At 43.3% G+C, this 13,461-nt stretch overlaps 1 protein-coding gene across 1 annotated transcript in view; it reads right to left on the minus strand.

The window, feature by feature from the left end:
- The window catches only part of polr2b (RNA polymerase II subunit B), a 30,041-nt gene that overhangs the window by 15,527 nt on the left and 1,053 nt on the right, over positions 1-13,461 (minus strand). Inside the window, exons 2-12 of the mRNA XM_079582141.1 lie at positions 13,219-13,291; positions 10,757-10,907; positions 9,453-9,565; positions 7,760-7,979; positions 7,394-7,552; positions 5,268-5,432; positions 2,930-3,126; positions 2,722-2,841; positions 1,290-1,476; positions 1,067-1,210; positions 735-874 (exon numbers count right to left, since the gene is read on the minus strand). Coding sequence (XP_079438267.1) covers positions 735-874; positions 1,067-1,210; positions 1,290-1,476; positions 2,722-2,841; positions 2,930-3,126; positions 5,268-5,432; positions 7,394-7,552; positions 7,760-7,979; positions 9,453-9,565; positions 10,757-10,907; positions 13,219-13,291 — 1,669 coding nt within the window. The remainder of the gene's footprint in view (positions 1-734; positions 875-1,066; positions 1,211-1,289; positions 1,477-2,721; positions 2,842-2,929; positions 3,127-5,267; positions 5,433-7,393; positions 7,553-7,759; positions 7,980-9,452; positions 9,566-10,756; positions 10,908-13,218; positions 13,292-13,461) is intronic.

Genomic DNA, 13,461 nt, shown 5'->3' on the forward strand with positions numbered 1-13,461 from the left:
CACCAATGTTTATATACTATATCATTTTGCATGTTAAAAAAAATGAAATCCTTTATTTAGAGTTTGTTACACTGTTCAGTAAAATGAAATATTACATTTTATTATTATTATAATTTATGTCAAAATCTTGTCTCGTGGAATTTGTATCTCAGTCCACTCCTAATGCTCAGTTTATTTTCCCAATAGCTGCTCGCATTAGCCACCAACCATCGCAAATTATGAACGATCCAGATGTTTTCATCTGTCGTCAGCAGGCTCAGAGCTCAAGGCTATTCTGTGGTTTCTATGGAGCCAACTGTTTGCCAACAGCAATTAGAGGGGCACTGATGGGGGTTTGATATCTCCCAATATCCGGTACCAACCAGAAAAGATAATCCTTTAATGATCAACCAAGAGACTTTCTTACAAGTGAGAACATGAACGGTCCTCCTTTTGTCCAGAGTGAGTTCAATAAAGTCTTATTCACATATCAATTCTATCTATTAATAAACTGCAATAGAAAAACATTAAACAAGGATCAAAGCCCCTTATGAGAGACCAGCAGGCCCGGTTTGAATCATGAGGCTGTTCTTCCGTAGACCCACCCACTGCAAGAGGAGCCATAGGGCTGGTTCAATGACACGGCAACGGAAAAGTGTAAGCAAATGGATGGATGAACAAGGATCACTGCACTTTTCTAGAGTCTGAATGCTTGTAAAGGTGTTTCGTGCCGAGTTGTGATTGGTCGGTCTTACTCTGCGATGGCGGCGGGAGAAATCTCCTCCAGATTCTCCATACTCCACTCCTCCAGAAACTCCAGGATGGGACTGGGCTGAGACCCAACCGAGATGTAGGCCATCAGGGCCAAGTTCTTCACCAGACCCACGGCGTGGCCCTGTCAACAGAAGTTCCATTAGGTGAGGCGCCCCCCAGTGGTTTATGTTTCACTGATCAGTTCCCCCACCGCCCCAATGCCGGTCCAACAAAGCCGACTGCCACTTGGACTCTCCTTTGAGCAGGGACTGGATCACTTTTGGCTCTGGAACCACCCACAAGCCGCTCAGCCCCGTCCTGTCCCCCTCTTTACCTCGGGTGTCTCTGCGGGGCACACCATGCCCCACAGCGTGTTGTGCAGCTGTCGGGGTTTGGCCAGCTTCCCGTCTCGTCCGATGGGAGAGTTGACTCTTCTCAGATGGGACAGAGTGGAGGCGAAGGTCAGACGGTTCAACACCTAAACACACAGCACAAACGTACAGTGGATTCAGCCTCTCTCCTCCCGTCCCCCCCCTGTCCTCCCCCCTCTCTCTTACCTGGGACACGCCCGCCCTGGCCTGGTGAGCTTTCTTCACATCCCCCCAGTTTCCTGTGGCCAGTGAATACTTGAGCCCGTCAGAGATGATGCGAGTTTTGATGGCCAGCTCCAGGTTGAAGTCTTTCCCTCGGTCAATAAACTTCTGAGCGTAGATGCGGATCTCCTTCAGGAGATTTTTGAACATGCTAAAAGAAAAAAAAGGAAGAAAAGAAATCACGTTTACACTTTAGAAGTATGTAAGTAAGTATGAGTTTTTGTTTTTTAAACTGGCCACTACATATCCCCAATTACTTTTTGGACAAGATTTTGTATCTTGTTTAGTTTTTTGCATAAGCTATTCATGAGTAAAAATGTTTTGCTTCCGATACAGATATTGGGGTTTGAGTATCTGCCGATATCCGATATTAACCGATACCAAGAGACTTTCTTAAAAGTGGCTGCTGTGAGTGAAAAAGTCAATGGTCCTCTTTTCTCCAGGGTGAAATCAATAAAGTCTCATCTTTTCTCTTGCAAACAAGATGTTTCAGATCAGTTATCAATTCTAGGCCTATGTACTAATGAACTAATGGAAAAACAATAAATAAGGATCACTGCACTTTTCTACATTAAATAACCTTGAGTAAATGACAGGCTTCAGGTTACATTAATATAAACAACTCACATAAGTTATGCTTTTAGACGACTTAAGTTGAACCAGTCATAGTTTCTGTCCCAGTCTTGATTAGTTGCCATTAGCATTAGCATGCGGCTGCTAGCTGTGGCACTTTGCCTGGAGATCAAAAGCCCCTTTGCGGAGATTAAACTAAACTCAACGATTGACTTCTCCAAGTTCTAAACTTCAAAATGTTATTCACTGAGGTTTAGTTGGTGAAAGTTGTGTTTCTAAAACGGTGAGAGCCAAAACTTGTATCGGATATTTGGGGTTGATTCCTGATATGATACGTTTTCCAGTTTGGCTCCGATATCCAACACCAGCATCAGATTGGTGCATCGCTAGTTAAAGGAACTATACCTGATTTTTTTCTAGTTATGGAATGAAATTTGTTTTCCTCCTTCAGTATGTTGTAAGCTCAAAATCATAAAGCATTTGTATAAATTTCATGAACTTGTGAAAGTGTGAAAGTGACCCTGAAATGTGCCCATAAACTCGTCCCTGTGAAGAATCGAGATGCAACAAATATGTTTGGAAAGTTAGGAATGAGTTTGGACCACATCCAACATTTTAATTTAGTGGTTTCCTCTTTCATTGTTTGAAATGAAAAAAATCAGGTATAGTTTGGGAAGAGTGGAATGAAAATCTAATTTTGAGAAAACGTCTTTAAAGTTTTATAGCGTCATCGCACACGTGGATGCAAAAACATCTATATTTTCACCTGCAGTGTCTCGCCTAAATATGTTCTACTTTGGCTTAGTCCAGCTTTGGTACTGACCCTCTGAAGAGGAAGGCCAGCAGAGGTCCAGCCAGGTCCAGCCTTTTGTTTCCATAGTGATCCCTGTCGTCGAGCTCTCTCCGCCCCAGAGCTGCCAGCAGGAGGCGATGGACCATGTACCTGTGGGAGAGCGGGACAGGCGGACAGGTGAGCGGGGCGGGGCCTGACTTTCGGTCTCCTTTTGGGTTAGGGCCCTAAATGCACTGACCCGAGGAAATAGGCCTTCTTGGTCTCGCAGAAGTCACTCACGCCGACGTGGGGCAGCATCTCCTTCTGCAGAACCTCTTTGGCGTACTTGATCCGCCGCTCTTTGGTGACTCCGGGCTTGGCTCCACGGGAACCAATGAAGTTCAGCGCCACGTTCTGCTCCTGGATCACAAAGGCCTCGTCCAGAGACGGCTTTACCTGAGAGGGACGAGACAAGCATCAGAGCTGGACCATGGGCCAAACCCTCCATAGCTCAACCACCGTCTTCATTCATACTATTGCCTAACCTGCTAGGAGCAACTATTGGGTTTTTAGTCCAATGGTTTTGGAATAAACACACTCTGACACAGGAAGAACTTCATCACTATTTGGATTGTTGATGGAAAACTAAAGGCTGGGTATGTAAGGTGTTTTAGGTCAATTTAATAAGTGTATTGTAAGACGATTATCCAGTTATCCAACAAAAAAGCAGCATGTCTGCGTGGATGGGGGTCTATGAACTGAGTGATGTTTGGTGATATTTGGTGATATTTGGTGATATGTGATGCTGTTTGGCGTGGTCTGTGTGGGGCTGTGGACATAAATCAGTTTTAGTTTGTGTCCCTGTTATGAAAAATATCGCAGCTTCCTCCCGTTTCATTTCTCTGTGTGCATCCCGCTCTGTTATTGCTGGGTTGCAGGTGACATCACAGCGTTCTAAAGGCCTATACTATTATATAGAGGGAAAATCATTTCGTTTTTGAGGACATTTTTGGTCTTGTACAGAGAGATCATGGACCCAGTGACTGATATTAATGATATTTTTTCTAATTCATGCATTTTCTTTTTAACTACGCTTGTGGAAGTGTAATGCTGTTAATAAGAAAAACTGGCTCCTGCCCCCGCCTGGGTCCGGTGACATCATTTCTGCGCCACATTAGACGATTCTAACACGAGTCCAGTCATGAACCTCACGATTCTCTGTGACTGCCATCAACTCGTCACGACTCGGGATGACTCACCACCATTGAAAATTACAGCAAAATGGGGAATGAAAATTGTGTAGAGTGCTCAGCTTAAAGGTCCTATATCATGCAAAATCGACTTTTTAGAGCTTTTAGCCATGTTGTTATGCTATTTCCTAATCAAAAACACCCCCAGAGTGGTTTGTGGCTTCATTCACGCAGCTCCCAGTAATCCTCCTGAATCCTGCTCTCTGAGGCTCCGCCCTCTCCTGGTGAACGACTGAGTGTTCAGTTGTGTCGTAACAGCGGAACGGAAGTGCTCGACGTCTGTAATGTAATGTCTTACAGCCTGATTTTAATTTGTAAAACAGCTTTTTCATTATTTCTGTTGAAAGAGAGAAACAAAGAGCAAAAAAAAAGTAAAGAAAAAAAAATAAAATAAAAAAGGATGTGCGCGAGGTGCTTCCAGGTCAGCTGTGGCCAAAACAAACACATCCCTGAGCGTCTGAACAGATCAGTCATGTTTGCGCTGCAGCTGAAGATGGAGCTCGTTATAACTGGACACACCTGTTCTTTATTCTTAACTAACGATAATGTCACGGACGGAGAAAAAGAAGCGCGTTTGGATACAGGACGGGAGTTTATTCAACCTTTTTCAAGAAGAGGCCACTCTCTCAGAGGCTGTTTTTTTTCTCTGGGATTCGGCGACTATCAGCAAAATGGTGTTTTTCTGTGACTGTCTCTGATGGATGTTTGGGGAACCTTCGCCAGAACCAAAGTGGATTAACTTTTATAACTAACGTGAGTCCCATAATGTAAACAGCGATGGACCAGAGGGTGAGTCAATCCAAACACGGGTTAGCTTGTGTGTTAGCATATTAGCTTGTGTGTTAGCATATTAGCTTGTGTGTTAGCCATTTATGAAGCTGTGTTGCAGATGACAACTCCGTATAACTGCATTGTGAAGTAACTTTACTTATTGTTGTTTATTTATATTACGGTAAAGTTGTATGTGCGCGGAGAGAGGGGCGGAGTTAACTGAATCGAAGCGTTGTGTCTTCCGGGTTCGAAAAATACCTCCAGAAAACACTTATATTTATCACAAAAATGAGTGCTCCATAGTGGTAGAGGTACAATATATCATATAAATGCCTATACTTAACTTTGGAATGGCTAAAATAGCATGATATAGATCCTTTAAATCAGCCCTATGCCGCTAATAAAGCGCCCCCTGCTGTCACAGGCAACACTGTTTTACACAGCTTACAATTTAGAAGCTTCATACACAGGATTATACCGAGACATGCATGTCGGCATCGGCCTGAGAAAAACCCATATCGGTCGCCCTCCAGTCGCAGCCCTACTCATCCTCTCGCACATGCGCCGCAGCCTTACCATCTCCATCATCTCAGGGTCGTCGAAGTCGTAGATGATGTGCTCCAGGATGTCCCGGTCGGACACGAACCCGAGAGCTCGGAACACGATGATGATGGGCACTTCCTGACGGATGTACGGCAGAGTGGACACAATCCTCTGGCCAATCGCGCTCTTCTTCACACCCTGGAAACAACACACAGACATCCACACTTTTACATTCATTTACCAGGTTCCGGATTATTACCCCCAGATTCCACATCCTCCTTTCCTCTCCGTCTGGCCTCATCAAGAATGTGTGTTAAGAAGGCCAGGGTTTAAAGCTGCTCTCAGCTACATTTTGCCGGACTGGAATGGTTGCATTCCTAGATTGCATCACTAGACGGGCCACCTTCAAACACACTACACGATTTTTCTAGTCTTATTAAAGGAATAGGCCACCGTTTTTACATACTGAGATATGTTCTTACCTTAATCTTCACTTTACTGCGCAGTAATCTTCACTTTACTGTGCGAATGCCAAACTACTCCTGGTATTATTACGCCTTACAATATAGTTCCCCCTTTTATCCGCTTAGAAAATCCACATGGTTTAATTTTGTGTAATTATACTTTGTAGTGGAACACTTCACGTAACCATATTTAAATAGGGAAAACTTGGAAGAGCTTGGTAGCTTCTATCTTGACCTGTTTTGGAGCTATAGAGGAGAGTGGGAGAGGCTAAATGCTAACGCCGTCTGCGCTGTGTTTACGTGACTGAAGGCACGGGTGAAGACCAGACAGGTCCTAAAGAACTCGTCAAAGCTAAGGTAAGAACATATCTCAGTGTGTAAAAACGGTGGCCTATTCCTTTAAACGATTTTATACAGAATGGGGGGTCCACACTACACGACTGGATTCAGTGCGATTATAGAACGTCGGCTGGTTCACACATAACTGAGACAGCTGATGTTTTATAACATAGCATGTCTGTCCTCTCTACCGCCTCATTTCTCCTCCAGCTTCGAAAACTGACCCCAAATCCACAAAGACAGGCCTGTGTTTGTGAGCGTGGGATAACGTGTGTGTCCCGATTGGTCAACGGTGTCAACAATGTCACAACACCGCAGCGCTAGCTTACTGCTACTACGAAGCTTCAACTTGGCTATAGTTCTGTCACATGGAGATAAACGTTGGCGACACGAAGAAGCGGGACATATTTCAGTGGATTTAATAAGAAAAGGAGACGGGCGTCGACCTCGAGATGGAGGAGACAGCAGAGAGAGGTGAGCGGAGAAAGCGGGGAGGCTAGCCGCCGTTAGCAGCGAGATGAAGCTGAACAGTTCGTCTCCAAACTCAGTAAGAGCCGCTAAACTCTGTTCGTGGTTGAAATGTAGCTGGAAAAGGTGTTTGTCGTGAACTTTTGGTGATATAAAGTTGTGCTGTTTCGTGTGTGGGGCTGTGGCCATGAAATGAGTTGTTTGTGCCGCTGGTTTAACAGAGAAGTGAAAAAAGGAGGCACGGCGGTGTTTTCCTGTCTTTATATCTCTCTGTCTTTCACATTTGTGTCGGTAAAATCACCCGTCTCCCGTGCGTCCAAAATCGGGCTTAAAAATCAAACATGTTTGATTTCCTACGACTGGAGTCTAGTCGCGTCTTTCTACCGCCCACACGACACGATTCCAACGTCAGTCCAGTCTTGACCCCCCCACACTACATGACCCGACTCTGAGAATTAGAGCAAAATTGGGCATAAAAGTCGCGTAGTGTGTGCTGACCTTAAGCAAACTTTGTCCCGTACCACCCTCACTTCACAGGACTCTCATCAAAAACTGACCTGAAGGTGGTGGGAGGGGCTTATGGTGCTAAACTGTATTTGATGTAGCTCCTCTTCTGCGCGTCACTGTCAACACTGGTTGTTGCAAATGAGAGAAAGTCTCCTGCTCCAGATCCCCTTAGCGTAATAATCATTTTACAGTCGCCTTTTTAAGTGTTTTGTATGACAGGAAAGAGGCCAATTGTTTACCCCTGTTCAAAGATAAAACTATGCACAAATAAAATCCCTCCCATCTCTTGTGACATGGCTGCCGTTTTAGAATGGACCTCAACTACTTGTGTATTTGAGTACACGAGTCTGCCTGGTTGATTCGGGCCCGCTCTGTCCTCACCTGTCCTCCGCGGGCCATCATGCTGACCCAGATGGTGCTGGTGGGTCTGGAGGAGTTTTCCAGACAGGAGCGGCACTCGCCGGTGTAGGCGTACTTCGAGTCCTTCTTAGCAAATACGTAAACCGTGTTGGTGGCCATCTTCTCCTGAGCGATCAGCACCTGGACACATTCAGCACAGGGGTTTGATTTCTGCGATTATCAGGGAATTATTTAAACCATAGGCAAGTATCGTTAAGAGGGCTGGGTACTGGTACATTTTTTTTAATACTTACACTAAATTATATGTTATATAGAACCAGAAAACAGATTAATCATGTTCATTTATTCCTTTTAACTTCCGGAGCGCACGTCCCTCTGCCTCCTCACCTTCTCTGAGCCGTTGATGATGAAGTACCCCCCCGGGTCGAGCGGGCACTCGTTGAGCTCGCACAGGTCTCTGTCGGTCAGGCCGCTCAGGAGGCAGTAGGTGGAGCGCAGCATGATGGGGATCTTTCCGATGAAGGTCTTCTGGTGCTGGGTCTGCAGCTGCTCCTCTCCCTCTTTGATGATGGTTTTGGTGATGTCCACGTACAGCGGCGCCGAGTACCTGGAGCGCGAGGACACGGCTTCAGGCAAAGTTCGACGCCATTTCAAATGAAGCATCAATACTTCAATATGCTAAACATTGGACAACAACTACAATGAACTATGATCACAAAATTGAGAAACCAGAGACAAGTAGGTCAACTTTGTGGCAGATGTTACATTAGCTGCAAATTCTCCGTCATTTATTGAATATTTTTTGCTCAGATTATTTCATAATTAACACGTATATAACACAAAGATAAATCTAGATAAATCTACAATGGAATGTACATATCAAATGCATACAGTGCCTCTCGAAAGTATTCATACACCTTGGACTTTTGAAATGGAAAGAGTAAAGCACCACTGAGAACTTACCAAGACACGGTTGTTCACCTAAACTAACAGATCGAACAAGGAGAACACTGGTCAGAAATATAACCAAGTGCCTCAAGATAACTCTGGAGGAGCTGTGAAGTCCTGCCGCTGAGCTGTGGGAAACTGTACATGGGACAACTATAAGTCGTATCTACACAAATCTGGTCTTCATGACGAGTGGAAAAAGAAAGACATTATTGAAAGGAGGCCATAAGAAATCCTGTTTGAAGCTTCTAATAGTCATATGGAGGACACAGCTCCATGTGGAAGAAGGAGCTTTGGTCAGATGAGTCAAAAATTTAACTTTTTGGCCAATAGCAAAATGTTTTGTATGGAGCAAATCGTCCTGAGTGCACCATCCCCAGTGTCAAATATACGGGGGGGAGCATCATGCTGTGGGGCTGCTTTTCCTCAGCGGGGACTGGGGAGATGATGGATGGAGCCAAATATGGGGAAATTTTAGAGGAAAACCTGCTGGAGTCACAAGAGAACTGAGGCTGGGGCGGAGATTCACCTTCAGCAGGACAATGACCCGAAACACAAAGATAAATCTTCAATGGAATGGTTCAATAAAAACATATTAATGTGTTAGAATGGCCCAGTCAAAGTCCTGACCTAAATCCTACTGAAAATCTGTGGAAAGACCTGAAAACTGCTGTTTACAAACGCTCTCCTTCTAATTTGACAGAGCTTGAGTTGTTTTGTAAAGATGAATGGGCTAAAATGTCAGTCTCTACATGTGCAAATCTTGTAGAGTCAAACCCCAAAAGACTTGCTGTTATTGCAGTAAAAGGGTTCCACAAAGTATTCATGCATGCTGTATGAATACTTATGCAAGCCCCACTTTTCACTTTTCTATTCGGCTTTATGTTTAGGGTTGTAAACATGACAAATGTGCAAAAGTTCAAGGTGTATGAATACTTTCGAGAGGCACTGTACATGAGTCTGTCTGTCAAAATAACAGATTAGAAACCACTGCTCTGTCGCAGTACAAAGTGATGCATCACACACTGCATTATATTAACTTGTATTCTTTTTCACAGCAGCAGCAGTAATACTTTTACCGATCCTTCAAAAACGTGGCTTCTGTAGAGTCTGGAGCAGCGGAGGAGCTTACGTGAGGTTGCGGAGTCGGGCTTCGTTGGGCATCATGGGAGAAGGCGCTCCGTCCCTCTCCCAGTGGGTGGGCTTGGACAGGTAGATCTGCTCAAACTTCAGCAGGTAACGCGGCTGGACAGAGACAGCAGAGGAGACGAGCTCAGGCCTGACACATCTGGGAATTTATGACTTTTAACGCGGACGGAAAAGGTTGTTTTTACCCAAACTTCCAGACTCTCCCTCGTGTTTGTGCGGCTCGACTCAACATTGACCGAGCATGTATTTCGGAAGTGAGGAAATAGAAATCATTTGGGCTGCACGATTTTGACCAAACACCTAATTGCGATCTTTCTGATTGACATTGCGCTTCGATTTGCGATTTTAAAGCAGTACTAAGTAACTCATGCCCCTAGAGCGCCACTGCAGTTGTCGTAACATGTTGCGGTTTTTTACTCAATAATTGTCCGTGAGAGTAAATACTACGCTGACAGAAAAGACAAAGGGACAGAGGGATATTGTTCATCCAATTACACAATGGAGATTTTTTTTTCACTCAAACTTGGCTGTAAATACTGTTTAAGTGGTGCTAGCCCACAGTTAGCTTTGCCTGTTAGCCTGTTAGCTTCTTCTTCGTGATTCCACTAGTGTGTATTGGTGACTCCCACCCAGTGCAGGGAAGTTGCAAGCATGGCTTTCTGTCAGGAAAATAAATCGTTCTCCAATAAACATGCTCTCGCGCTCTTTCTCCCGTCAGCTCCATAAAATCGTTCTCTGAATCACATGAAAATCCACCAGCCAAAAACAAACAACAGATTGAATGTGTAAATGTTCAGTTTTAGTTAAACATGCCCTAATTTAGTTCAATTTTAGTCTTGTTTTGGTCCTGATGCAGTAGATGATGTTTGATGTCTTGTTTTGATACAGTTTGCTGAAAAAAACTAGTTACTTACAATAGCAGAAAAAAAGGCTGCATATTTAATGTCTTAAGATTTGCAAACTTTTCATCAAACAAAGAATTTGACAAACTTTTGAGCAAAAAAAAGTGATTCTCCTGCAGCCTCCTCTGATTGGCAGCAGCCAAAGGAAGTGAGGCTCTATTATTCTGATTGGCAAACATGTTTTTTACTCAAACGGCGGCGGTGCAAGCCAGGAAAAGGTTAGGTACTCGCAGTAGCTAAAACCTCAATCTGGATTGGATAAAGCTTAATCGTAATCAGCATGGTTTGCCCACTTGCGTATGATTGGTGAAATATGGCGGCTGGTGTTGGTCGCCTCAGCGTCTCTTCCAGCGTGAGAACCTGTTGGTGCGTTGGAGATACTCACTGGCTCCTCCACCTCTCCGGTGGTGTGCTGAGCCTCTGCCTGGAGGTCGATGGGGGGAGCGTCCTCCACAATCCTCTGAACAGACATCTGGATGAACTCATCGAAAGAGTCCAGCTGCTGACGCACCAGACCTTTCTCGTCAAAGTAGGAGCTAGGACAAAAGTTAGGAAAAGGTGAATACTTTCATTTATGGAAAGGAAGCTTACACACTTTCACATGACACAAAGGGCTTCTATAGATGGACTAGGCCTGTCACAATAATTACTATACCGACTTGTCTTTAAATAAATGAGAGATTAATATGTTTTTGGGCTCAATATTTATCAAAAGTACTTTTAGTTGCTTTTTATTCCATTCCTATAATACTTTAATACCCATTCACAGAACAGGCAGAAGCAAGTCAAATCTAATGCTAGAGGGAAGTTGTAAAGGCTATTTCTTAATTTTTTAAAACTGCAAAAAAATGTACACTTAAAGGAATAGGCCACCGTTTTTATATACTAAGATATGTTCTTACCTCACTTTAGTCGAGTTAATATATCCCCGTCTGGTCTTTGTCCGCGCGCTCTGTCACGCAAACGGAGCACATACGCAGCCTCTCCCATATGTCATATAGCTCCGAAAAAGCTCACGATAGAAGCTACCAAGCTCTTCCACGTGTTCCCTATTTAAATAAAGTTACGTGAAGTGTTTTCATGCGAAGTATATTTACACAGAAATGTAACGTGTCGATTTTATAAGCAAATAAAAAGGGGGACTATATTGTGAGGCGTAATGATACGAGGAGTAAAACGTCCGCGCAGTAACTCCTAAAGGTTATTGACGGAAGTGAGCGGGGGAAGTCTTTAGGAGTTACTACGCGGACGCTGTGCTCCTCGTATCATTACGCCTCACAATATAGTCCCCCTTTTTATTTGCTTATAAAATCGACACGTTACATTTCTGTGTAAATATACTTCGCATGAAAACACTTCACGTAACTTTATTTAAATAGGGAACACGTGGAAGAGCTTGGTAGCTTCTATCGTGAGCTTTTTCGGAGCTATGTCACATATGGGAGAGGCTGCGTATGTGCTCCGTTTGCGTGACAGAGCGCGCGGACAATGACCAGACGGGGATATATTAACTCGACTAAAGTGAGGTAAGAACATATCTTAGTATATAAAAACGGTGGCCTATTCCTTTAATGCCAGTTTGAATCCAATATAATGCTTTTTAATGACATTTAAGCTAAATTCATTTACCCGTTGAACCCCCACCTCAGTGTTAATTTTGTCGACTAAAATATTTAGTCTTAATTTTAGTCAAAGTGTTATTTTTGACGACTAAAATTGGACTAAAACTAAATTAAAAGTTTTTCATGAGACTAAAACTATGACTAAAATGTCCAGATATTTTAGTCGACTAAAATAAGACGAAATACAAAGGAAAAGGAGAGACTAAAATCATCCAAACTTCTATTGAGCGTCTGAAAGAGCCTCATATCATGTAAATTCTCTGCCAAAGGATCAGCTCTGAGCTTTGTTCATGTGGAGCAGCTCCATGAAGCAGAGGAACAAGATTAAATTTGATTATAATGAATATCATCAATGCAAAGTCGACTAAATTAGTCTTAAATTTAGTCGACTAAATTTACTTGCAATTTTAGTCGACTAAAACTAGACTAAAATTGAAGATATTTTTTTGACTAAAACTAGACTAAAATCGAATTACATTTTCGTCAAGAGACTAAGACTAAAACTAAATTAAAATATGTTGTCAAAATTAACACTGCCCCACCTGAACCAACCACATTTTCCCCAGTTTGGCTTCACCCAAATCTAACAAAAACATGACGAATACGCAACAAAAAAATCATAAATGGCCGACATCAGGTATAACATTGTGTAGTCAGACATAACATTAAGCATAATTAAAACATAACATCATTTAAGCGTGGTTTTGGCACAACAGAAAACAACACAGGCCACAGCAGAATCACTTGAAATTTCATGTTTTGAGAGAAATTTCCATTTAAGCAGCGATAATTTTTTTCTTCTTCTCCGGTGCAGCTGGAGCAAACTTGGTCACAACAGTGGGTGTGCGCATCAGGCTCTGTCTGGGTCTGTCGCTAAAGGTGAATAGCCTATGTCTTTCTTGTCGTCACTCCTGTGTTGTGCTTTTCTCTTTGTCTAAAAGCTCTAGTTTCTTATTGCAGCAACAGCATTTTCCGTGTCATCAGGAGCGTGTTTTGTTTTGCCACAACAGTATAGTCCAAAATATTACGCAGTGTACCTTTAATTATAGCTTTGCAGCGAAAATTTACACCGCTTTCCATGCCAGGTGTAAGGTAATTCATGATTGATCCATGGCTATGTCAGGCAACGGGAGACCACGCTAACATGGCGCTGTTGTGATAGTAATCAGTGACTGTGACGTGGATGCCGTGTTTGACAGCTGCACGTCACAGGTGTGTTGTTTACCTGATGACAATCCAGCAGGCCTCCTGCCACAAGTCTGGGGTGATCTCATCTTCATCCTCATCATACTGCGGGTCTGGGCAGCACAAAAGTTCAGGTTTAAAAATCGAAAGGCAGCTGACAACCAGTGTTAATTTCGTCAACTATAATATTTAGTCTTAGTCTTTTAGTCAAAGTGATATTTTTGGCGAATAAAATTGGACTAAAACTAAATTAACACTTTCTCATGAGACTAAAACTGTGACT

The sequence above is a fragment of the Gobius niger genome (assembly GCF_951799975.1).
Source record: "Gobius niger genome assembly, chromosome: 24".
NCBI classification, from domain to species: Eukaryota; Metazoa; Chordata; class Actinopteri; order Gobiiformes; family Gobiidae; genus Gobius; species Gobius niger.